Consider the following 24,377-nt stretch of genomic DNA (forward strand, 5'->3'; position numbering starts at 1 on the left):
AGAACTAGAAAAACAACAACAGACAAAGCCCGGAGTAAGTAGAAGAAAGGAAATAATAAATATCAGAGTGGAAATAAATGACATGGAGACTAAAACACAATATAAAAGCCCAATGAAAAAAGAACCCCAAAACTGGTTCTCTGAAAAGACAAACACGATTGATGAACCTTTAACCAAATTCATGAAGGAAATAAAAGAGAGGACCCAAATAAATAAAATCAGAAATGAAAGAGGAGAAGTGACAACTGACATACAAAAATACAAAGGATTGTAAGAACATACTATGAACAACTATATGCCTACAAATTGGACAACCTGGGTGAAATGGATAAATTCCTAGAAACGTATAATCTTCCAAAACTGAATCAGGAAGAATGAAAAAGCCCTGAATAGACCAACTACAAGTAATGAAATTGAAGTAGTAATAAAAATTAAAAACAAAACAAAACACAAAAAACTTCCAGCAAACAAAAGTTCTGGACCAGATGGCTTCACAGGCGAATTTTACCAAACATTCAAAGAACTACCACCTATCCACCTCAAACTACTCCAAAAAATTCAAGAGGAGGGAAAACTTCCAAGCTCTTTTTATGAAGCCAGCATTATACGAAGTCGGAACCCAGATAAAAACACTACAAAGAAAGAAAATTATAGGCCAGTATTCCTAATAAACATAAATGCTAAAATCTTCAGCAAAATATTAGTGAGCCAGACCTAGCAATATATTAAAAAGATCATGCACCATGATCAAGTGGGATTTATTCTGGAAATGCAAGGTTGGTACAACATTTGCAAATCAACACATGTGATGCATCACATAAACAAAATGAAGGATAAAAATCATATAATCATATCAATAGATGCAGAAAAAGCATTTTATAAAATCCAGCACCCATTTATGATAAAAACTCTCAGCAAAGTGGGAATAGAGGGATCATACCTCAACATAATAAAGGCCATATATGACAAACCCACAGCCAACATCATACTCAATGGGCAAAACAAAAAGCATTTCCCTTAAGATGGGGAACAAAGACAGGGTGTCTACTTCTACCACTCTTATTAAGCATAGTACTGGAAGTCCTCGCCAAGCCATCAGACAAGAAGAAAACATAAAAGGCACCCAAATTGGAAAGGAGAAAGTAAAACCGTCATTATTCTCAGATGACATGATATTGTACATAGAAAACCTTAAAGGCTCCACCAAAAAAACCCCACTAATAGATTTAATAAATAAATTTGGCAAAGTAGCAGGATACAAAATTAATATTCAGAAATTGGTGGCATTTTTATACACTGGTAATGAAATGTCAGAAAGAGAAATTGAGAAAACCCCATTTACTATTGCAACAAAAAAATAAGGTACCTAGAAATAAATTTAAACAAAGAGGTAAAAGACCTGTACTCAGAAAATTATAGCATATTGAAGAAGAAATTAAGGAAGATACAAATAAGTGAAAGCATATACCATGTTCATGGGTTGGAAGAATTAAAATCATTAAAATATCCATATTACCCAAAACATTATATAGAATCAATGCAATTCCAATGGCATATTTCACAGGTATAGAACAATATTCCAAAAATGTATGGAATCCAAAAAGACCCCAAATAGCCTCAGCAATCTTGAGAAAGAAGAACAAAGTTGGGGGGATCACAATACCAGATATCAAACTATACTACACAGCCACTGTAATCAAAACAGCATGCATAAGAACAGGCATATTGATCAGTGGAACAGAACAGAGAACCCAGAAATAAACCCAAGCCATTACACTCAATTAATATTTGACAAAAGAGGCAAAAGCATAAGATGGGATAAAGATAGTCTCTTCAGAAAATGGTGTTGGGAAAATTGGACAGGTATATGCAAAAAACTACAACTAGACCACCAATTTATACCATATACAAGAATAAACTCAAAATGAATAAAAGACTTAAATGTAAGTTGAAAAATCATAAAAATCCTAGAAGAAAAATAAGCAGTAAAAATCTCAGACATCTCACATAGCAATAGTTTTGCTGATATACTAGTATCTCCTTGGTTAAGGGAGACAAAGGGAAAAAAACAAACAAATGGGACTAAATCAAACTAAAAAGCTTTTGCACAGCAAAAGAAACCATTAACAAAGCAAAGGGGACCCACTGTATGGGAGAGCATATTTGCCAATGATATATCTGATAAGGGGTTAATTTCCAAAATATATAAAGAACTTATACAACTCAACACCAGAAAGACAAGCAACCCAATTTAAAGATGGGCAAAGGACTTGAACAGACACTTCAGAGAGGACATATAGATGGCCAATAGACATATGAAAAAGTGCTCAATGTCACTAATCATCAGAGAGCGGCAAATTAAAACCACAACGAGCCCTAGCTGGTTTGGCTCAGTGGATACAGCATAGGCCTGTGGACTGAAGGGTTCTGGGTTCGATTCCAGTCAAGGGCACATGCCCGGGTTGCAGACTCGATCCCCAGTGGACTGCAGGAGGCAGCTGATGAATGATTCTCATCATTGATGTTTCTATCTCTCTCTCCCTCTCCCTTCTTCTCTGAAATCAATAAAAATATTTTTTTAAAAACATGCCACAATGAGATATTATTTCATACCTGCCAGAATGGCTATCATCAACAAATCAGCAACCAACAAGTGCTGGTGAGGATGTGAAGAAAAGGGAACCTTTGTGCACTATTGGTGGGAATGTAGACGGTGCAGCCACTGTGGAAAACAGTATGGAGTTTCCTCAAAAAATTAAAAATGAAACTGCTTTGACCCAGTGATCCCACCTCTGGGCATGTGTCCTAAGAAACTGGAAACACTAATTTGAAAGAATATATTCACTCCTACATTCATTATAGCATTATTTAAAATAGCCAGGATCTGAAAACAGCCCAAGTACCCATCAGTGGATGAGTGGGTAACAAAAGCTGTGGTACATTTACACAATGGAATACTATGTGCCTCTGAAAAAGAAGGAAATTTTACCTCTTTTTGATGGCTTGGATGCACCTGGAGACTATTATTATAAGTAAGATAAGCCAGTCAGAGAAAGACAAATACCATATGATCTCACTTATATGTGGAATCTAATGAATAAAATAAACTGATGGGCAAAATAGAAACAGAGGCATAGATACAGGGAACAGACTGACAGCTGTCAGGGGGGAGCACTGGATGTAGAAGGTGAAGGGGTTAACCAAAAAACATATCCTATATAAGAAAAGCATAATATGCTACGTGTCTGACCAATCAGTTGACCATTCTGTTGACCACTCAACCAGTTGCTATGATGCTTACTGACCACCAGGGGGCAGATGTTCCGACCGGTAGGTTAGTTGCTGCTGGGCCCATTGGGACTGGGCGAGAGGGCCAAACACGCCCTGGAGCCCTCCTGCAGTCCCTCCCCAGCCAGCCGGACCCAAAAGGCCCCGATCGGGACTGATCCCTGGCCAGGCCGAGGGACCCCACCCAGGCATACTAGTAAATTCGTGCATCGGGCCTCTAGTACACATATAACACATAGACACAGACAACAGTGTGGTGATAGCCAGAGGGAACGAGGGTTGGGGCTAGGTGGATGTGAGCAAAGGGAGGAAAAATGGGGACTAAAAGAGACTTTGCTTGGGGTAATGGGGACACGATGTAGTGAGTTGATTATGTTTTATTGAGTTGTACGCTTAAAACCTATATGGTTTTGAAAACCAATGTCACCCCAATAAATTCAATAAAAAAAATAAAGGTAGAATTTTTGAGGCAAGAGGTGATAATCTGGATTCTGATCACTTGGAGTACGATGTCTAGCACCCAGAGGAGGGTGACATGTGTTACGAGGAAAGTAGACAAGCTGCAGGTTTGCCAGAGACTTCTGGAAATCAGAGCCAGCTGGAGGAGTAGGAGAAGCACAGGCCCAGGACAGGTCTGGTGGCTTTCTCCACGTGGCTGCAGTGTTTGTATGGAGAGAGCAGAGCCCCTGAGCCTTGTATGGCCCTTGAGGTCAGAGCCAGGGCTGGTGGGAGAAGCTGGAAGGTGGAGGCAGAAGTTCCAACAGTCCCGTGGTGGACGCCTCTTCCTGCAAACATCAGTGGTCATGCGGAGCCTAACGTGAAAAGGAAATGAAGGAGCCCCACTCAAGGCTCTGGAGGTCACTGTGAGAATCATGAGGTCAGCAACCTAGTGGTCAGTGAGCAGGCATGTTTAATTGGGAAGTTTTTTTTTCTTCTTCTAATACATTTTTATTAATTTCAGAGAGGAAGGGAGAGGGAGAGAAAGAAACATTAATGATGAGAGAGAATCACTGATTGGCTGACTCCTGTGCCCCCCCCCCCCCCCCACCGGGGATCGAACCCGCAATCTGGGCATGTGCCCTGACTCAGAATTGAACTGTGACCTCCCAGTTCATAGGTCGACGCTCAACCACTGAGCAACACCGGCTGGGCTGGGAGGAAGTTTTGCCCTCACTCAGCTCAACCACTGTCTACTTCGTTTATGCATACCCATGACATTCACATGCTCCCATGGGTCCCAGATAAGATGACTTGGGGTTATGCAGAATTTCCAGTGCACTCCACATAACTCCAAACCCTTTTTTTCTTCTTACTCAGGAAGGCAATGTGGAACTCAAGTGACTGGGATATATCCTATTACAGAAACAATCTTGAATCTGTTTTAATTCATGGAAAATAGCATATCACCTGTGAGCTTCAGGTCAATGATGAGTGACAAGTTCCTCCATGCATGCTCCTCATACCTAACAGCCATATACCTGTGTCTCACCCAACACTTCTATTTCACGATAGGGAAAATGAGGCCCAGAGAGGGGAAAGGACCACAGTCAAGTGACTGTGAAGGATGGGTGCCAGGAGTCAACCTCCTATGGCTCCTCCTGTGACTGAGAGTTGCCTGTACCCCACTTCGATTTTGGTGGTGTGAGGACAGGCTGGTGGGAGGACAAAGAAGGAAGAAGTGAGATGTGAACCTTCTGTGTTCCATCCAGGCCACATCACCAGGGAGATGCCTGAGTCCAATGTATACTTAATGCTGTCCTTGGTCTCCCCCCACAAGTGCTTGGAGGTGAGGGGGGGCTGGTAGGGTGGTAGTATAATTGAATTGTCTACCCCCAAAAGGTATGCTGAAGTCTCAACCACCAGTACCTCCAAATGACCTTATTTAGAAATAGGGTCTTTACAGAGGTGATCAAGTTGAAATGAAGTCATTAGGGTAGCCCTAATCCAATGTGATTAGTGTCTTTATAAAGAGAAGTTTAGCCCTAGCTGGTTTGGCTCAGTGAATAAAGCGTCAACCTGCGGACTGAAGGGTCCCTGGTTTGATTCTGGTTAAGGGCACATGCCTGGGTTGTGGGCTCCATCCCCAGTAGGGAGTGTGCAGAGGGCTGCCAATCAATGATTCTCTCTCATCATTGATGTTTCCATCTCCCTCTCCCTCTCCCTTCCTCTCTGAAATCAATAAAAATGTATTTAATCAATCAATCAATCAATCAATCAATCAATCAATAAATCAAAAAGAAGTTTAGCCCGGCCAGTTGTCTCAGTGGTTGAGCATTGACCTATGAACCAGGAGGTCACAGTTCGATTCCTGGACAGGGCACATGCCCGGGTTGTGGGCTTGATCTCCAGTGTGGGGCATGCAGGAGGCAGCCGATCAATGATTCTCTCTCGTGATTGATGTTTCTAGCTTTCTCTCCCTCTCTCTTTCTCTCTGAAATCAATAAAGATATATTTATCAATCAAATAAAAAGAAGTTTAGACAGAGAGACAGACCCATGCGCAGGGACAATGTGTGAAGAGGAAGGCAGAGATGGGGGAGATGCTTCTATAAACCAAGGAACACCAGCCACCCTCCAGAAGCTAAAGGCATGGAACAGATTCTCCCTCACAGCTCTCGGAAGGAACCAACCCTGCCCACACCTCGACCTTCCAGCCTCCCGAACTGTGAGAGAATAATTATCTGTTTTCGAAGGTCCTAGTCTGTGTTATAACAGCGCTAGGAAATGAACACCGGTGGGATGACGCTGACAGCCACTCCTCACCGGATGTCTTCTCCCTGCAGCACTGCCCCCACACCATTCTGTGTGGCCCTCTAGCCCCAATACACTATCCTTGCCCTTAAACATCCCCCCTCCCCCAGCCCCAGCCCATTTGCTCTTGTGTTTGCATTGGCACCGGCCTAGGTCTCAACCCTAGCCTTGCCAAAAGTCCATACGTGGGCCCTTTACTGACCACAGCCCCAAGGCCTCTCACCCTGGCTGGGGACGAATCCTTCAGAAGAGGACCTCAGCCTCCTGGATCATGCCCTTCCAATGAGTGAGCAGCCTACTTTCTGCCCAGTCTTACTCAATACCTTATCATCGATAGCCAAAGTGAAGGCAGGGCTAGGCCCAGGGGGAGTATAAGTGTCTCCCTGGTGATTCTTAGAGCTTCACTGGGAGGATGAAATAGACATACTAATCAGTGGTCCAGATTCCTGAGAGGTAGAGATCATCACTGGAGACTGGCTGGGGAAGTCAGGGAGGGCTTCCTGGAGAAAGAACCTATGATGGCTTTGCTGGAGAGGGTGAGGTGAATTTTATTGCATGCATTCTAGGAGCCAGGCATACTCATATACTTATTTATTTATATTTTAAAAATATATTTATTGATTTTTTACAGAGAGGAAGGGAGAGGGAAAGAGAGCTAGAAACATCGACGAGAGAGAAGCATCGATCAGCCGCCTCCTGCACACCCCCCACCGGGGATGTGCCTACAACCAAGGTACATGCCCTTGACCGAACCGAACCTGGGACCCTTCAGTTCGCAGGCGGACGCTCTATCCACTGAGAAAAACCAGTCAGGGCTACTTTTTAATTTTTATTTCTTGTCCCTTGTGATGCAGGTGATATTATCTAAATTTTATAGATGAGAAAATGAAGTCTCAGAGAAGTGAAATGATTGACCTAAGACCACAAGGTTTTGTACATGTTAGAGGCATGGTTTAAATTGAGGACCCTCTGATGTCACAGCTCATCTTACTCTTTCTTCTGCATCCAGGCTCTGCCTTTGCCAGGGTCCAGTACTGTTTAAAGGACTGATGAAGTTCAGAAGTGCATGAGAAGAGGTACTCCAGGTTGTCAAAGGAGCAGGGTGGGGACATACTGGATGAGTCTGGGGAGACAGGAGAACACTGGGCTATTGGATCTCAGGGATTCAGAGGGAACAATGGGGACTGAAGCTGGAAGAGTAAGAGAGCTGGTCATTTATCAGGCTGAGCATTTATCAGGTTGACTTGATGGTTAAGTAGTGAGTGAATGAGTTCTAGGGTGAGGGATACAGAGCTGGTGTTTTGGAGACCTATCTGTTTTTATTTATTTCAGAGAGGAAGGGAGAAGAGAGAGATAGAAACATGAATAAGAGAGAATTGTCGATCGGCTGCCTCCTGCATGCTCCACACTGGGGCTGGAGCCCACAACCTTGGCATGTGCCCTGACCGGGAATTGAAATGTGACCTCCTGGTTCATGGGTCAAAGCTCAACCACTGGGCAACACCAGCTGGGCTTGGAGACCTACTTTGATGGGCAAGGGGCCAAGTTGCCAACTTGCTGTAAAACCTGTTAACGGGAAGCATGTGACCATGTGAGATGGACCCCCATTCCCTCCTCCAACCCCAGCTCCAGATCTCCCTGGGTAGGGGAGAACGTCCAGCTTGCCTCCACGGGCCACTACCTGAGCGATCCCTCTACCTGGGTCATCTTCCACATGGAAGGTCAACTCTACCAACGCTGGGCTCATCCTCAGCTATTCCTCCCATTCCTAGAGGGCTCACCAGGCCCTAAGCACCTCCCACAACCATCTGACCCTTCCCCTCCTCCATACCTTTGCACGAACTTTTTTCTCTGCCTGAATACTCAGTGTTTTCTCCTCCTCAGCGAACTCCTATTCACCCGTCAAGATCCAGTTCAATTGTTCATTTTCTCCTGCAACGTTTGTGACTTAGAGGCAAGACTCAGCTCCTCCACCATCCCTCCCACCTTTCTCTGTTGCCATTGTCTGTTCTAAGTGAGTTTTAGGCGGTGGGAGACATGATGCAGGTTTGAGTTGCTCCTTCTGGTGGGTAGAAAGGGCCACGGTTGGAGGGGCAAGTGATCTAAACCCGCCTCCTCGAATACCAAGGGGCCCAGGATGAGGTGGGATGGGGTGCATTTGAGCTGGACTGTGAAGGGCTCAGCTGGCCAGCAGCGTTGGGAGCAGGGTGTGTGTGTCCAGGGGGAAGCACACGGCAGGAGGTGGAGTGGCTGGGGCACTCCATGGCCACGGGGCAGGCTGAGGACAGACACTGCTTTGGCTTGAGGGGCTGAGGCAGAGGATGAAAGAGGATGGTGCCTGAGGCATTTCAAAAGGCAGAATGTTTAGGACTCAGGGCTGCTGCGAGGCGGGGTGTATGAGTTGGAAAGTGAAAGGTGCTCGCTGGAGTTGGGGTTGCAGAGGCCAAAGACGGATTATCCAGGACAGAAAAGCAAAGAAAGCCTGGGGAGAGCAAGGCCACCCCTCAGCTCCCACCCTGATGCACATCACGACAGCGTCAATACACACACCTAGCTTGTGATCAAGTTCTGTTTATTTTAGAAGCATAAACAGTGGAACCAGGAAGGAGTGATGAGAACAAGACGCCGGCCTCCTTGACAGGGCTCTGTGTGTGTAATCCAGGCCTACCCAGCAGCCTGGTCCAGCCTCTTCCTGCGAGGAGAGGGTGTGAGGACAATCTGGGTGGAGGAGAAACTCCCATGGCGGTGGGGGTGGAGTAACTTGGCTTCGGGCCCCTCTGAACAAAGTGAAAAAAAGGCCAGAGGGCCGAAGCCTTCGGTCAAGAGCACCCCGAGCTGGCTCTGTCTGTGCCTGCGGCAAAGCCAGGTTCTGGAGGGGAAGCCATGAGGTGTCGTCTGGTCACCAGGAAGGTCCCGGGTGTCCAAGAACAACTGATGGTGAGGCCCCACAGCCAGCAAGCACCCGCTTCCCCTGCCCTCCTCATCTCTGCAGAGCCTTCAAGGAGGGGGCACCCAAGGCAGCCAGACTTCCCAGGCCGCGCTGTTGGGTGACATAAGTCCCAGGTTCCTACAAATACTGTTTCTTAGAAGCATGGCTGCTGGGATATTTCTGGCTACTCTGAGGGTACGGGTCCAGGAAGGGGGGTGGCCTAGAAGCAGCCAGCCTCTCCTCTGTAGTCAGGTTGGCCCAGTTCTGCTCACTGGATGAGAGCCCGCTGTAGACGGGGCATGGCTCGGATGAGGGCTCCTTGCCCATGGGGAGGTAGAAGACCTGGTTAGCGTAGGGCTCCGGGGTGGTGCCCTGAGCGAGGGGGGCATGCTGGCCCTGCTGGGCCTTTAGTCTCCGTGTGAGGTAGCGGTACAGCAGGTGCACCAGCTCCAGCAGGTTGAGCAGCAGGGAGATGAATCCGACCACCTGCATGAAGATGATAAAGATCGTCTTCTCGGTGGGGCGAGAGACATAGCAGTCCACAGAGTGGGGGCAGGGTGCGCGGTGGCACACATACACGGGCGCCATGGTCCAGCCGTAGAGACGCCACTGGCCGTACAGGAAGCCTGCCTCTAGGATGCTCTTGCAGATCACACTGAGCACGTAGGTGCCCATCAGCGCCCCTCGGATCCGCATGCGGCCATCTTCGGCCACTGAGATCTTGGCCATCTGACGCTCTATGGCTGCCAACGTCCTTTCCACGCAGGGGTCCTTGTGCGGCAGTGCCCGCAGCTCCTCCTCCTTCTGCCGCAGCCGCTCCTCACGCCGAGACAGGTGAATGACGTGGGCCAGGTAGATCAGCGTGGGCGTGCTGACAAAGAGGAACTGCAGCACCCAGTAGCGGATGTGGGAGATGGGGAAGGCCTGGTCGTAGCAGACGTTGGTGCAGCCCGGCTGGGCCGTGTTGCACTGGAAATCCGACTGCTCGTCACCCCACACGGACTCACCGGCCAGGCCCAGGATGAGGATGCGGAAGATGAAGAGCACTGTCAGCCAGATCTTGCCCACCACAGTGGAGTGCTGCTGGACCTGGTCCAGCAACTTCTCCAGGAAGCCCCAGTCACCCATGGCTCCTGGGCTTCTGTCTGCAGGGAGACAGAAAACACGGTCAGCATGGCACCTTCTCAGCCGGCCGAGCAACGAGCCCGCAGCGGGGCGGGCCATGCCCTGTTACCTACAGGGAAACTGAGGCGCAGGGCGGGGAAGGGGCTGGCCTGAGGGCTCACGCCCAGCAGGGTGGTCAGGACTAAAAGCAGATCTTTGGAGGATGGCTGCTAAGCTCTGGCAAAGGTCCTGTCTAGTCTCACACATCCGTGTCCCTCTTGTTCCCAGCCGAAGTCCCTGGATGACCACAGCCCAAAAAAGATTCAGATCAAACTGAGGCTCCTGAGCCAATGGGAACAGAGAATTTGGGGAACGTGTCCAAGGAAGGTCACACAGCTGTGCCATGTCCCTCGTCCCCTTTGTCCGGGACAGGCTGTCCCCAGACAGTGGGAGGGGGTGGTGGTGCTATCTTCAGCTTCTCAGGGTGCCCAAAGCCTCCGGTCCCTACTCCCTTCCTCTGGTCTCATTCTAACTTTGGAGTTTGTGGCAGGAGGGGTGTCAGCATCCTGCACGAGCTCCACCTGCCAGCAATAGGGACCCGCACTAAGTATGACGCTTGATCCTGCCGACTTCCTCCATCCCAAGACCCCCCACGCTGTTGCTGCCAAATTCGACAATTGAATTGTCATAGCAGGGGAGAGGCACAGGCCGCAAGGTTCCCAGAACATCTTGGGGCAGGGGAGGTAGGGGACGGAGGAGCAAAGGAACCAGACCTGGGTTCCAATCCTGACCCCCTCTTACAAACGGGAGACCTGGCTTATGTGACAACCTCTTAGCACCTCTTTTGTAAAATGGAAATAATACTATTCCTGCCTCCCGAGGTTATAAGTGAAAGAAGATAGGAACCTTGCTTCGCACAAAGCCTGGCCACGGGCAGACTGGATGAACGCCGCTAAAGTGGTTCGCACCCGACCGCCCTCACGCCCCGCACTGCGCAGCAGCCCCCAGCCCCAAGCGCAACTCACCGCCTGCCTGCCAGGCGGCCCAGGTGTTGGTGGGGACGCGCGGTGGCCCAGCGGCGCCCGGGGAGCCCTGCTGGGACCTCGCCTGGAGGCCGGGACCGCGCCTGGAGGCCTTAAATAGCGCCGAGGGGCGGGGCAGGAAACGGGGCGGGAGGGCAGCGGCGGTTTCTCAGAGCCGGGGGATGGGACGGGAGGTGCAGGCACCCACACCCGACTCTCCTGGAAGGGGCTGGGGAGATGGCGCTGGGGTTGGGGTGAAGGCGCTCTCTCCTCCAGCTGACGGTATTCCAGGCGTTAGCTCTCCTGGCCGCAGTGTCTTTGGTGGCGGAACAGGAGTTCTCCAAAGCGAAGTTGTCAGGGCGGGGTGGAGCGGGGGTATTTGAAAGTATTACAGCAAGAATCTGCTGATCCCGCAACTGGCCTGAGGGGGTGTGAGGGGGTGTGAGGGGGTGTGAGGTGTGAGGGGGGCAGATGGGGCGGGGGGAGTGTGGAGGAGACTGTTCTAAGATGTGATTGGGGCCAGATCCTATACCTAGATCCCAGATGCCACCCAAGGGAGACCGCTTCTCCTAAATCCGCATCCTCCGCCCCGCCCCAGACCCATCGACCCCTCCCCTGTGCTCCACACGAGCTGGCTCCAGGAACAGGCTGGTGCCCTGCCCCACAAACATGCCAGTGTCAGGCATTTCCCCTTGTCTGGGGTGGGGCATGCGCAGCGCCCGGATCCATCCTGACCTGTCCAACATGACAGTTTAGCACCTGCCACGAGGGCTGGAGGATACCCACACCATCTTTCCCACAGGACGTGCCTCCTCTCGAGTAATGCACGCTCCCTAAGAAACTCTTGATGTAACTAATGCTGGAGTTGTAAGCCTCTTCAGGCTCCGAGCCTGGGAAATGTTATGCAACAGGGCCTCCAGGGAAGGGCCTTTCCTCCAGCTGGGGGCCTATTGTCCTTGGTGAGAAGAAGGGAGACCAGCATTTGTTATGTAGCCATGGTGGCCCCCCTCCCCGCCTGCACTGGGCCAGGACAGGCAATAAAGGCTCATTCGGACATGGGGAACCACAGCGCCCTCCCTGGAGTCTGTGATGGAGCCTGCGTCTCAGCTGAGCCTGTATCCTTGCAGAATTCTCAAACATCCCCACTACACAACCAAAGTCATCAAGCAACTCCCATGCACCACTTGACACTGGGGAAGGGGACTTTCTGGACCTTTAGCTTGGATCCCACCTTCATGACTCTAAATGGGAGGGTGGGACGGCGAGAGCGCACCCTCGCTCATTCCGGCTTCACCCTGTTGGTGTATATTAATGAGGGTCTGCTGTGGCATGGAGCGAGGGATTCCACCCTAACCAGCCAGATGTGGTCTCTGGCCACCAGCTCTCACTAGCTGGAGCAGGAGGTGGGAAGGGAGTATATCAGCTCTTGGGATGACAGTAAACTGGGAAATGTGCAAAGTTCTCCTGAGAAGGACAGGGGGACTCACAGGGGACTAAGTTAGGAACGTTTCCTGGAGGAGACTGCATTAGCCAGGTTGGGAGTGAGCGTTGGCGTGGGTGAGGGAAGAGCATTCTAGGAAGAAAGAACAGAAAGGGCCAAGGACCAAGGACCTGGGGTTGCCAGGTCCTGAGACCTTGGCCACAGTCTCCAGAGTGCTGGCCTTGGTGGGTGGAAGCAGTAAAGCCGAAATTGAGACCTGGCTGTCGACCCCTCACCCTCAGGCACCTTGCATAAACCCCTGTGCCTCAGTTTCTTCCTCTGCATAATGGGGATAATAATAATACTGTGTAGGGTTGATAGGCGATCAAGTCGAAGCACATAGCATATTATTGATACACAGAAAATTTTCAAGTTGAGTGGTGGCTAAAATCATGTGACAAAATGGATCTGTGGGTTGCTCTTGGTGGGAGTTGTGGACCAAAAATAAATAAAAAAATAAAAAATTGGGGTTCCACGGAAAGTAACTGTTAGATCACCAGAGCAAGGACGATGGGCCAGGTACAGAAGCTGGCCAGGGCAGAAAGCTCCAGATGCCCAGCAAGGGGAAAAACTGGGAAACAAGAACGTTGTCCCCAGGATCACCTATCCTGTCACTGGTCATGCGGTTTGGACCCCTGATCCTTCATATTGCTGGTCTGGCGGTTTGGACCCCCTGACCTTTTCCTCCCTAAAGATAACATCCAGGCCTCAGTCGTATCTCAGCTCCAGGCCCAGAAAAGCAGCAAAACCAGACGAGTGATGCCGTGGCTGCCTCAGGACCAGCTACATTGATAATGACCCCCTGCCCTGGCACTGACCAGTCAGTGGAGGCCATCACCCTGAAAGAGCACACCTGGAAAGCTGATGAATATTCTATTGAGCCCTTTCCTGAGACCTTTCCTAAGGTTGCACTATGTCTTCTCTACAAATATTAATAATTTAAATCATGGGTATGGTCTTCATGTATTTGCCTGTATGTTATATGTGTTTTCTGCCTCCAGATGGCACCACTAGGGTATAATGTTTTATTGGCCTACAGAGATGAAATATTATATAAATTAAGTAGGATCCTATGATATAGACAAAATATTTAACATTAAAACCAGTTTAAGTTTAATTAATAACCTTTAAAGTTATTACCATAATATATACATTTGTTTTATCTAGATTTACAATATAACTAGAGGCCGGTGCATGACATTCGTGCAGTGGAGGGGGGGGGTCCCTCAGCCCGGCCTTTACCCTTTCACAGTACAGGACCCCTCAGGGGATGTCCACCTGCCGGCTTAGGCCCGCTCCCCTAAGCCGGCAGGTGGACATCCCCTGAGGGGTCCTTAGCACTGCAGTGGAGGCAGGAGAGGCTCCTGCCACTGCTGCTGTGCTCGCCAGCCGTGAGCCTGGCTTCTGGCTGAGCGGCACTCCCCCTGTGGGAGCACACTGACCACCAAGGGACAGTTCCTGCATTGAGTGTCTGCCCCCTAGTGGTCAGAGTGCATCATAGCGACCAGTTGTTTCACCATTTGGTTCATTTGCATATTAGGATTTTATTATATAGGATCTTTTGGTTAAGTATATTTGACAACCTTCCCAAAGTTTAAATTTCTTTCTTTTTTTTTGTTAATCCTGTGAGGATATTTTTCTATTGATTTTTAGAGAGAGTGGAAGGGAGGGGGAGAGACAAAGAGAAAGAAGCATTGATGTAAGACACATCTATTGGTTGCCTCCCACATGCCCCAACAGGGTTGGGGGATTGAGCTTGCAACTGAGGTATGTGCCATTGACCGGAATTGAACCCATGACCCTACAGTCCACAGGCTGACACTCTATCCATTGAGCCAAACCGGCTAGGGCCCAAAATTTAAATTTAAAAAGACTTTTTTTTTTTAAATAGAGAAATGACTTTGAGTTATTTCAATGGGTCCTGAAATATTTCAAGGACGCATTCTCTCTCCTAAGTCTCTAAACTAATTAGGCCTATTTAATATACTTGAAAAATTACATGGGAAGCTTTGTCAAATAAAAATTAGTAATAATGACTAAGTTTTATTTGAATACATATATATATTTTTAAAATATATTTTATTGACTTTTTTTACAGAGAGGAAGGGAGAGAGATAGAGAGTTAGAAACATCCATGAGAGAGAAACATCCATCAGTTGCCTCCTGCACACCCCCTACTGTGGATGTGCCCGCAACCAAGGTACATGCCCTTGACCGGAATCGAACCTGGGACTCTTCAGTCCACAGGCCGACGCTCTAGCCACTGAACCAAACTGGTCAGGGCTGAATACATACATTTTTATTAAAATGAATAAAAATTTCAGTCTGCTCTAGGAAGGAACTTACAAAGATTCAGAGCTGAGTTTAAACAGGAAATTCTCAGGAGTAACAGGTACCCTGTTGGTGACACTGGCCCAGCATCTGGTGGTATAACTCCAGATATTTGTGATCCACACACTGGGGTGTTTATGAATTGTCTACAGTGCTCAATGCATACTTCCAAGAGCCATGTACTTTGTTTTAAAATCTTGCATGTTGTTTGTTCTTTATATGTATTGTAAAACTCTATATTGAACCTAAGAATATAAACTTTATATTGTTCTCTTATGTCATTTCATAATAATTATTATTTACCAGGAAATTATTATCTTAGAATATTATATCCTACAAAATGGCAAGGTTCTTTGTCAATTGTTTTATGGTCAAATCTATAACCATGTCACTTAAATGTCATTTACAGGCCATCATTGTTTTGTTCTGATGCATTTACAAATATGTTAGGTAAGTCTTTGAAAAGATTCATAACAAGGATACTGGCTTACCCTAAATTACTAAGAGGTCATCTCTTTAAAGTAAGTAAACTATAGAACTCTAAAGAATGACTGAAAACATAAAATACTGGCAAATAATCAGTACTAACAAAAGATTAGTTATATGGAAAGCTTTCTGTCTTTCAGATATAAGAAAGTTTGTTTTTATTTCCCTAGAACAATTTGGTAAATTGTATCTTCACTAGAGGCCCAGTGCACAAAATCTATGCACAGGTAGGGTCCCTAGGCCTGGCCAGCAATCAGGGCCGATCAGGGCCTTCCAGCTGCTGGCCAGGGCCTTCCTTCATTCCGTGTGCCCCCTGGTCGTCAGTGCACGTCATAGCGAGGGCTCGAACTCCCAGTCTCCCGGTCGAACTCCTGAGGGGACTCTTTGCCTATTAGCCTTTTATATATGTAGATAAGCAATATGGAAGCTTTCCTATTTTTCTCCCTATCTTGTCCCTCCAGAACTTGGCAATTCTTAATGAATGAGTCATGGCAATATGTTCCTTTGCATAAATTCAATAAGATCAGTTTCCAATTGTGGTTTTATTAACCAAGACTTTGGCTGGAATGTCATGTCTGAAAAATATGTGCTTGGACTCTGGCTGTCACCAGAAAGCTTTAAGGAATGAAGACTGACTTTGAAGCCAATTAAGAGCCCCTTGGAAAAAGCCTGGTACCTTGTTTGGTCCTATGGTTACAGCAAATTTTCCAGGTAAGGAATGAAGGTTGCTTTCCTAAGAGATGGCAAGGAAGGAACCTCAAGACATCACTGGGGACCTCAAGAACTTAAGGAATTCACCCAAGTCTATAAGTATTTCAGGCAAACCTGATGGCAGCTAAATGGCTCAGCTTCTTTGTCCCAAGGGGTTAATTAAAGCACAATCATGAGATTTCGGCAAAGCAGATTTTTAAAAGCTTGTATAATCAATTGCTATTCTTACTGTGTTTACGCAAATGATCAGGCCAAATGGTAACTAGACTTAATACAGTAAGTAAATTGGTCTTAATTGGCTCTTTAATAAAAATGAGAGTAATTTTAGGGGGGGGGGATTGTGTTTCAATAGATTCTATAATACACAGTTGTGAATATTAAACCCAAAGTTTTATTTTTCATCTATGAATTGAACTGGACCCTGAATTTATCTAGTTTTCTTAAATATTTGGCTACTACCCTCCAAACGAATGCTTCATTTTTTCCTATCCTTTTACTTAGAATTACTAGAACTAATGTTTCATTCCTTCCACCAGACCATTTATCGTAATTTTCGTTCTAGCATTTGCCCTGATAAAAATAAAGTTTATGACACAGTTTGTCTCCACCAGGTTACAAGTCCTCCTTGTCCTCAGGAAATACCACCCCTAGACACCATTACAACCTCCTTCTGTGCCCAGGTTCCCTTGTCCCTCACACAGACAGCCAAGGAGCTTTGGGCTCTGAGGGAAAATGTTGACACATTTCAGCAGGAAGCAGCTACAGAAGAGACCCTGAGCCCATTTTCTCTGAAATAATTCAGTGTCAAAAATCCTTGAGGGGGGAATGTTAGACCCCCAGAGCAAGGATGATGGGCCAGGCACAGAAATTCACCAGGGCAGAAAGCTCCAGATGCCTCGCAAGGGGGCAAAGCTGGGAAAACAAGACTCTTGCCCCCAGGGTAACCTGTTCCCCCCTAGCAGATCACTGGTCATGCGGTTTGGACCCCTGATCCTTCATATCGCTGGTCTGGCAGTTTAGACCCCCTGACATTTTCCTCCCTAAAGATAACATCCAGGCCTCAGTCGTATTTCAGCTCCAGGCCCAGGAAAGCAGCAAAACCAGATGAGTGATGCCGTGGCTGCCTCAGGACCAGCTGCATTGACTAATGACCCCCTGCCCTGGCACTGACCAGTCAGTGGAGACCGTGACCCTGAAAGAGCACACCTGGAAAGCTGATTACAATTCTATTGAGACCCTCCTGTGAGATTGCTCCTAAGATGTTCACCTGCAAGAAAGAGAGAAATATGCCCAGGACAAAGGACCCAGTGTGCGCTCTTCCTCCACGGAGCACGCCCACGCCATTCCCTCCTTCCTCTCATTCCCCCACAGGCACGTACCCCCCAGCCTCTAAGGGATCCCATGAGACTTGCAACCAAGGGAGCAACGGGCAGTGGCAGCTTGTCCTGGGCTTATCCCCTGGACCTGTCTCCAAGGCCCCCTTATCTCTGTGTAGCCCTTCCCTCACCTCCTATCCCCCTTTCCTTAAATAAATTCAATTTTTCTTTAATCACCATCTGAGATGGCTATGTAGCCTGCCTGTGCACCACCTACTTTAACCTTTCAGTAACCTCACAAGGTGATTTGATCATAAATTCCTAACTAGACAGGACATGATGAGTAGTCAATAGCCTAGACCAGTGGTCGGCAAACCTCGGCTCGCGAGCCACACGCGGCTCTTTGGCCCCTTGAGTGTGGCTCTTCCACAAAATACCATGTTCAGGCGCGCACGTACAGTGCAAAGTTGATTTAAAACTTTAAGTAAAGTTTATTAAGTTAATTTTAGGGAACGTTGTAGAGTGAAAGAAGATGTAGTGTTGAGGACTGAGAAAGGTATGTTGAGATGGTTTGGACTTATAGAGAGGATGAACGAAAGGAGATAGACAAAACAAGTATACAAGACGAGTGTGGACGGGAGAATTGGAAGGAGTCGACCTCAGCAAACATACCTCAATCAGATTGAGGACGTTTTCAGCAAAGGCCAGTTTAGGAGTACCCTAATTAAGTTAATAACAATGTACCTACCTATATAGTTTAAGTTTAAAAAATTTGGCTCTCAAAAGAAATTTCAATCGTTGTACTGTTGATATTTGGCTCTGTTGACTAATGAGTTTGCCGACCACTGGCCTAGACATATGACTTCTTTAGTTAAAGGTTTATCTTTGCCTTAAGGAAGCCCTTTCCATTGTTTCTCTCCATCAGGTTAATGCCTCTTTGAAATGCCTCTTTTCAGACTCCTCCTTCCACAGTGTGAACGCCCCCAAGAGAGCACATACTCTCATTGACTCTCCTGTAATCACATGGCCTTGGTTTTCTCCCACCTTTACATAACATTTCTCAGGGTCCCTCCTTAATTCCAAATGCACAAAAGAAGCTGCAAACGGTCATTTCTTGGAAGCATTTATCTTATCGTCTGTCGAGATCTTGCTTCCACATGTATTCTCTGTTTGACTCCTACAGGTTTGAATGTTTCTTATATCAGAGCAGAAAGGGTGGTGGGGGGAGGAAGCTCAGGGGTGGTGGGGGGAATATTGCAGGTGGGGGCTGAGGCCTGGGGCTGGTGGCAGAAAGATTCCTGCTTCTCCACAGCAGGATTTAGTTCTTGGACTCCTAGTGCCCCAGGGTCCCCGAGGGTCCTGTCTTCAGCCCTGGCAGGCCATTTGGGGCAGCAAGTGAAGAGGGCTGTAACCAACTGGGGTTGAGAGAGGGTGGCTGCTGATGTCCATCCAGGGCCCCAAAATAAGAAGTGTTATGTGGATGTGAGGGCTTGGTATCCTTCAGACAGTACCATTTGAGGGCATGATTCCCCATCTGGGAGCTTATACTGTGGCCAGACCCTATTACAATAGAAAATTACTCTTTTCTTTTTGAAGGTCTGGGAGTCAAATCATGCCCAGTTAGCCAAGATACAGGGCAGGGGACTCCCGCCTGGTATAGTTTGACGATTCCCCATCTGGAAGGGAGAAAATTAGGAATTAGACAGCCCAGCATCCTGGGGTCAGTTGTGGAGCTTGGGGTCCCAGGGCTCAAAGACTAGTATCTAAAGCAGGGGTGGGCAAACTTTTTGACTCGAGGGCCACAATGGGTTCTTAAACTGGACCGGAGGGCCATAACAAAAGCATGGATGGAGTGTTTGTGTGAACTAACATAAATTCAAAGTAAACATCATTACATAAAAGGGTACGGTCTTTTTTTTCAATAGTTTTATTCATTTCAAACGGGCCGTAGTTTGCCCTCGGCTGATCTAAAGTCTCAGGCATCTAGCAGGGATGATAAGGGACTAAGGGCACCACCTATTCTCACCGTAATCGGAGAGGAGGGGAAATCAAGCCTTTCCCAGTGATGGGTGTCTCTGAAGACCTGGTTGGGGTGGGATATGCCCAGGAATCCGGGAGCAGGCAAGTCTGCTCGACCAGGGCAAGGGGGCAGGGAACAAAAAATAGAGCTAGTGTGTCCAGAGGAGACAACAGAGTAAAGGGGTTTTATAAATAGAGGAGGGTTTTGCTAAAAGGCTCTTGATGTAATGAGGTAGTAGACAGTAAATGGAAGGACTAATGGTTTGAGGTGAATTTAGGGTGCCCTTGACTTCCTAGTTGTCTCATACCGTGGCCTTCTGCATGGTATCTTATGTATTCCTTTGATGATGTCTCTGCCATTTCTGCTGGACCCCTCTGTGACCCACTCTGACAGGTAGACCCCTATTCTGAGAGTTTTTACATTGTCCAGATTGTGGGAACGCTGTGCCTCCATAACCCCTAATACTGTAGAAATTCTACCACAGTACTTCCGCCAAGTGCTGTCGAGACTTGACCCCGTTAAACCCTGAGAGCTTTTGTAGGTGATAGACAAAGAGATTTACCCAATAGGTCTGGCTGGAAGAGGACAGACAGATTTCCCATTTTAGAGTTGGCCCATGAATGTCATCCGCCCAGACCCTTTGGGGTTTCATCCGAAGTCAATGCCTAAATAGATGTGGAAGGCCTCCAGGGCGGGTAGAAAAGTAGGCAATAAGGACCCTGGGAGGATTCCGAAATATGCCCGATAGTTCCAAACTAGACATCTCCTATCCCTCCTACGGGCTTGTTCCAAAAATGGAGAAAAGGGTTTTAAGGTTGTGGTCAGGAATTAGTGGTCTAGGGAGTAAAAGGTTCCCGTTTCCCAGGGAGCCTGCATCTGCTGGATGGAGAGACTGTGCTAAAGCCGCGTGGAGAGCTTCAGGATTAGATCTTCTGTTTTTTTCGGCAAAGAGTGTATCTCTAGATACAGGTTATCGGGGGGCCAATTTAAAGAGGTAGGCCCGTGATGTCCCCTTCAGTCTCAGGGCACAGGTAAGGAGGAAGGACTAATTTCTGTGTTGCCTCACCCTCCCAATCCTGGGAAAGAAGGAAAAGTAAAGCGGCCCCTTCTCCAGTCTCAAGGACTTACGGTTCGTGCAGTCCGAGTAGCGGCACCAAAAAGATGTTACCAGTTGGGGTTACCGGCTGGGACCTCGGTTCTTCTCATTGAAGCAGAAGAGATTTTAAGGTCAACGAAAATGAAAGTACAGCAAAGTGGGATTTATTGAAGATACACTGCGAGTGAGAAGCAGGCCAGTCAAGAGAGACAATGCCCCAAACTCCTGGGTTATATAGTTTCCGTGAGGAATTTTCTGGGTGGAGACTTTCACTTGCATTCAGGGATGGTTGACAGAAAAGGGTGATGTAACTATAGCTCTTCTGCGCATGCTCTTACCCATACGCATACAGACAAACACACCAGGGGTGGGGAGTGGGAGGGGGTGGTCAAAACTACATTGAAAATTTTATTATAATTAGTCCAGGGCCCTAGTAAGGTCACATGGAGGTCATGACCTTTTCCTCTGAGCTTGCACCAAGAACCGGCTGGTTCTGGACCTACCGGTTCCGGACGTGCCCGCGGGCGGTCTGCTGGCTGCTGGGCCACCCATCGAGGGGTGGTCTGAAGGCCATGTTGGTCTGACCCCTGTCAGGACCCCAGGGCAGGCCCCACCCAGCCGCTCATGACTGACGTCCTACCTAACAGGCTTGGCTCTGACCTCAGAATGTCAGGATCAGTCTGAGCTGAATCTTCCGGGTTCCCAAAGCTGATAACTGCGCCTACTTGGTTTTGACCCCTGAGGTCGTGAGAACAGAGATCCCTAGAGGCTGGTTCTGCTCCCAGAGCTCGGCTCCTGCGTCAAGGCCCAGGCGCTCCCAACGTCCTTCCTTTGGATCCATCTGCTGCAGTGGTTCTCAACCTTGGCCGCACATTAGAATCACCTGGGCATCTTTTTAAAATCCTGATTTCTGGGCCTCATCCTCTGGAAATTCTGGTTCTTTGTTATGGGGTGGGGCCACAACATTAGTAACAAAGAAACAGAATTTCCGGAGGATGAGGCCCAGAAATCAGGATTTTAAAAAGATTCCCTGGTGATCCTAATGTGCAGCCAAGGTTGAGAACCACTGATCTACTGGGAAGGAGGGAGGAATGGAGGCGATGTCAAGGCTGCCCTCACCCTGCCCGCACTGCTTCTTCAGGCGCTCTGGAGGTCAGGGTTTGAATGACCTGGCCCCTTCCCAGGGAAAGGAGGGTCAGCCAAGACCGTGATTGCCATAACCTGGCCATTCCACGTGGAAAATATCCCTGGAGCCCCACCCCTCTCTGCATTCCCATTGCCCTGATCCTGTGGAGGCCGCCATCTCAGTGGCCTCCCAAATGGTCTCCCAGCCTCTGCCCTTCCCTGACCAGACCACTGTCCTGCTTAAACCCTTTTGTGACTCCCCATTGCCTCCTGGCCTCAATCACTTCTCCAGCCTCATCCCTCTCCCCTGTCATTTCGTGATCCAGCCAGACTGGACTGGTTCTCTGTGCACTCTTGCTGTGTCCATGCTGTTCCCTGTGCCTGGAGCACCCTACATGCTGAACCCTACGAGCTGTTGAGGCCTTTGCTCCCTGCAGCCTTGTCCCAGGAGGCCCCTGGCTGTCCTCCACTGGGTTAGGTGTTCCTTTATGCTCTCAGGGGCTCAGGTACTGCTCCTGGGGGAATTAAATTTTTATTTTATTGTACTTGTGTGAAATAAATACATAAAAGAGTGTTTACCGTCTTAACCATTCTCAAGGGTGCCATTTAGTAGGGTTAAGTACGTTCACAGTGTCATGTAACGGATCTCCAGAACCTTTCCATTTTGCAAAATTGAAACTCTAATCCCATGAACCACTCTCCACTTCCCCTCCCCCAGCCTCTGTGCATTGTTTACTTGTCTTTACCCCTCCCCCGTTTGACTGTGAGCTCCTGGAGGGTGGACAGTCTTGTTTACATCTCCAGCACGTAGCCAGGCACCAGGCCCATATATGAATTTATTAATCCAACAAACCTGTATGGCCCCAGGTCCTAGGCATTGGAGAGCAACCGGGGAATAAAAATCTGTCCTAGCGGATTTTACGTTCTAGCTGGGGAGACAGACAAAATGAAACACAGACCGTGTTAGAAGGTAATACATGTTCTGTGGGAAGGACAGTAGGAAGAGAAGACTGAGGGTGCAGGGGGTGGCAGTTTTAATTTTGAACAGAAGGAAGGAGACATTCTCACTAAGGGGCTGGCAGCTGACATTTGTTGTTCGTCAGCAGGGAGCCCTGTGTCTCCGGGGAAAACAGCACTCCTGCTAAGGGAATGCACAGTGCCAAGTCCCTGAGGCAGGAGCATGCCTGGTGTCTCCTACGTGGGAAAGTGCAAGGACGTCAGTGTGGCTGGAGTGAGATGAGCCAAGAGGAGGGATGCGTTCAGAAAGGGAACAGCCAAGGTGTGAGCGGAGGCAGAGCTTGCAGGCTCCTGAAGCCCTGTGTGAGTGATGGGGGGAAGGGCACACAATAAGAACAGGCCCACAGTGGCTTAATGATTATTCACTTTACTGACTACCGATAAGAGGTTATCTTACACACCCTGGGAAACTGGAGGATGTGGTGCAAGAAGGAAAAACAGCTGTAAAAAGATAAGCGACACCTTGGGCTAGGAGAGTCCATTGCTCAGAAAAGAAAATACATTTGAGAACACAGGACAGGAGACACTTTGATTTGGTTGCTGTGCCTAGGCTCTGACCCCCCTCAGGGGGTTTGCCTCAGGAATGCTGACTATTCTTGGGTCCTGGCTGGCAGGCTGGGTTTTAACACCATTGTAAGTTAACTAGCTTGTTATCAGACTTCAAGATTCTGGAAGGAGACACAGGGACCACAGACCCTGCAGTCATCCCCCTTCCTCTCCCCGCTTGCATGCAGCCTTTCTTCCCTGTCTATCCTATCTAATAATAGACAAACATGGTAATTGACCATACCTTTGCTACGCCTCCCATTGGCTAATCAGCATGATATGCAAATTAGCCACCAACAAAGATGGCGGCTAATTTGCATACTGCAGGCGGGGCCGGCAGTGCGGGATGCTGCCCACGGGCCCCAGGCCCTGGACCCCTGACCCGGCGACACTGCCTAGGGGATCCAGGCCTTGGATCCGTGAGCTGGCGAGGGAGCAAAGCAGCAGAGAAGGGAGAGAGCCGAGGGCTAAGCGGCGAAGGGAGGGAGCGAGGCAGCAGAGAAAGGAGCTCCCTTCTCTGCTTTGCTGCGGTCTCAGGAAGCCCTATTCTTGCAGGAATCTTCCTGCAACGGGCCTCTAGTCTATATAATAAAATTCATGCACCGGGCCTCTAGTATATAAAAGCTTAAGTGATCTTTATGACGAAACGACCGGAATGACTGGTCGCTATGACCACACTGACCACCAGGGGGCGGATGTTCAATGCAGAAGCTGCCCCCAGCCAGTAGGTCCTGATAGCCTGATCGGGGCTGGGCCCTGGGCTGGGACAGGGAACGGGGGGTGGGTGGCGGTGGACATGGGTGGTGAGGGAAGGAGGGGGTGGGGAGGTGGGGAACCTGATCGGCCCTGATCACTGACCAGGCCTAGAGACCCCACCCATACATGAATTTCGTGCACTGGGCTTCTAGTCCCTTATATAGTAGGAGGTGTTCCAGCAGATTTTTCATGGATGGCCTGCTGCTCTCCAATACTGTCCACAGTTTTGGAATAAATGCTCATATATGATTCAACCCTGTCTCTGCTTAATTGGCTCAAGGAGTGACAGGCAGCCTGGACCCATTTGTTGTTTGGTTTCATGAGGGGCCTTTGGAGGTTTTGGGCAGAAGAGTGACATCACCTGACTTTGGTTTTGACAGGATCACCCTGGCTGCTGTGC

General features: G+C 48.4%; 1 protein-coding gene across 2 annotated transcripts; it reads right to left on the minus strand.

Annotated features, from left to right (window-relative positions):
• Positions 1-7,869: 7,869 nt before the first annotated feature.
• On the minus strand, positions 7,870-23,680 carry GJA4 (gap junction protein alpha 4). Of its 2 annotated transcripts, none has more exons than XM_059690276.1 (2): positions 20,566-23,680; positions 7,870-10,112 (listed from the first exon to the last, which is right to left on the minus strand). In XM_059690276.1, exon 2 carries the CDS (start codon positions 10,093-10,095, stop codon positions 9,106-9,108), a length of 990 nt encoding a protein of 329 aa, XP_059546259.1. In that variant the 5' UTR covers positions 10,096-10,112; positions 20,566-23,680; the 3' UTR covers positions 7,870-9,105. The 2 variants fall into 2 exon arrangements, with proteins under 2 accessions (XP_059546259.1, XP_059546258.1); XM_059690275.1 differs by lacking the exon at positions 20,566-23,680 and adding an exon at positions 11,097-11,178.
• Positions 23,681-24,377: the final 697 nt, after the last annotated feature.

Source organism: Myotis daubentonii, chromosome 3 (assembly GCF_963259705.1).
Source record: "Myotis daubentonii chromosome 3, mMyoDau2.1, whole genome shotgun sequence".
NCBI classification, from domain to species: Eukaryota; Metazoa; Chordata; class Mammalia; order Chiroptera; family Vespertilionidae; genus Myotis; species Myotis daubentonii.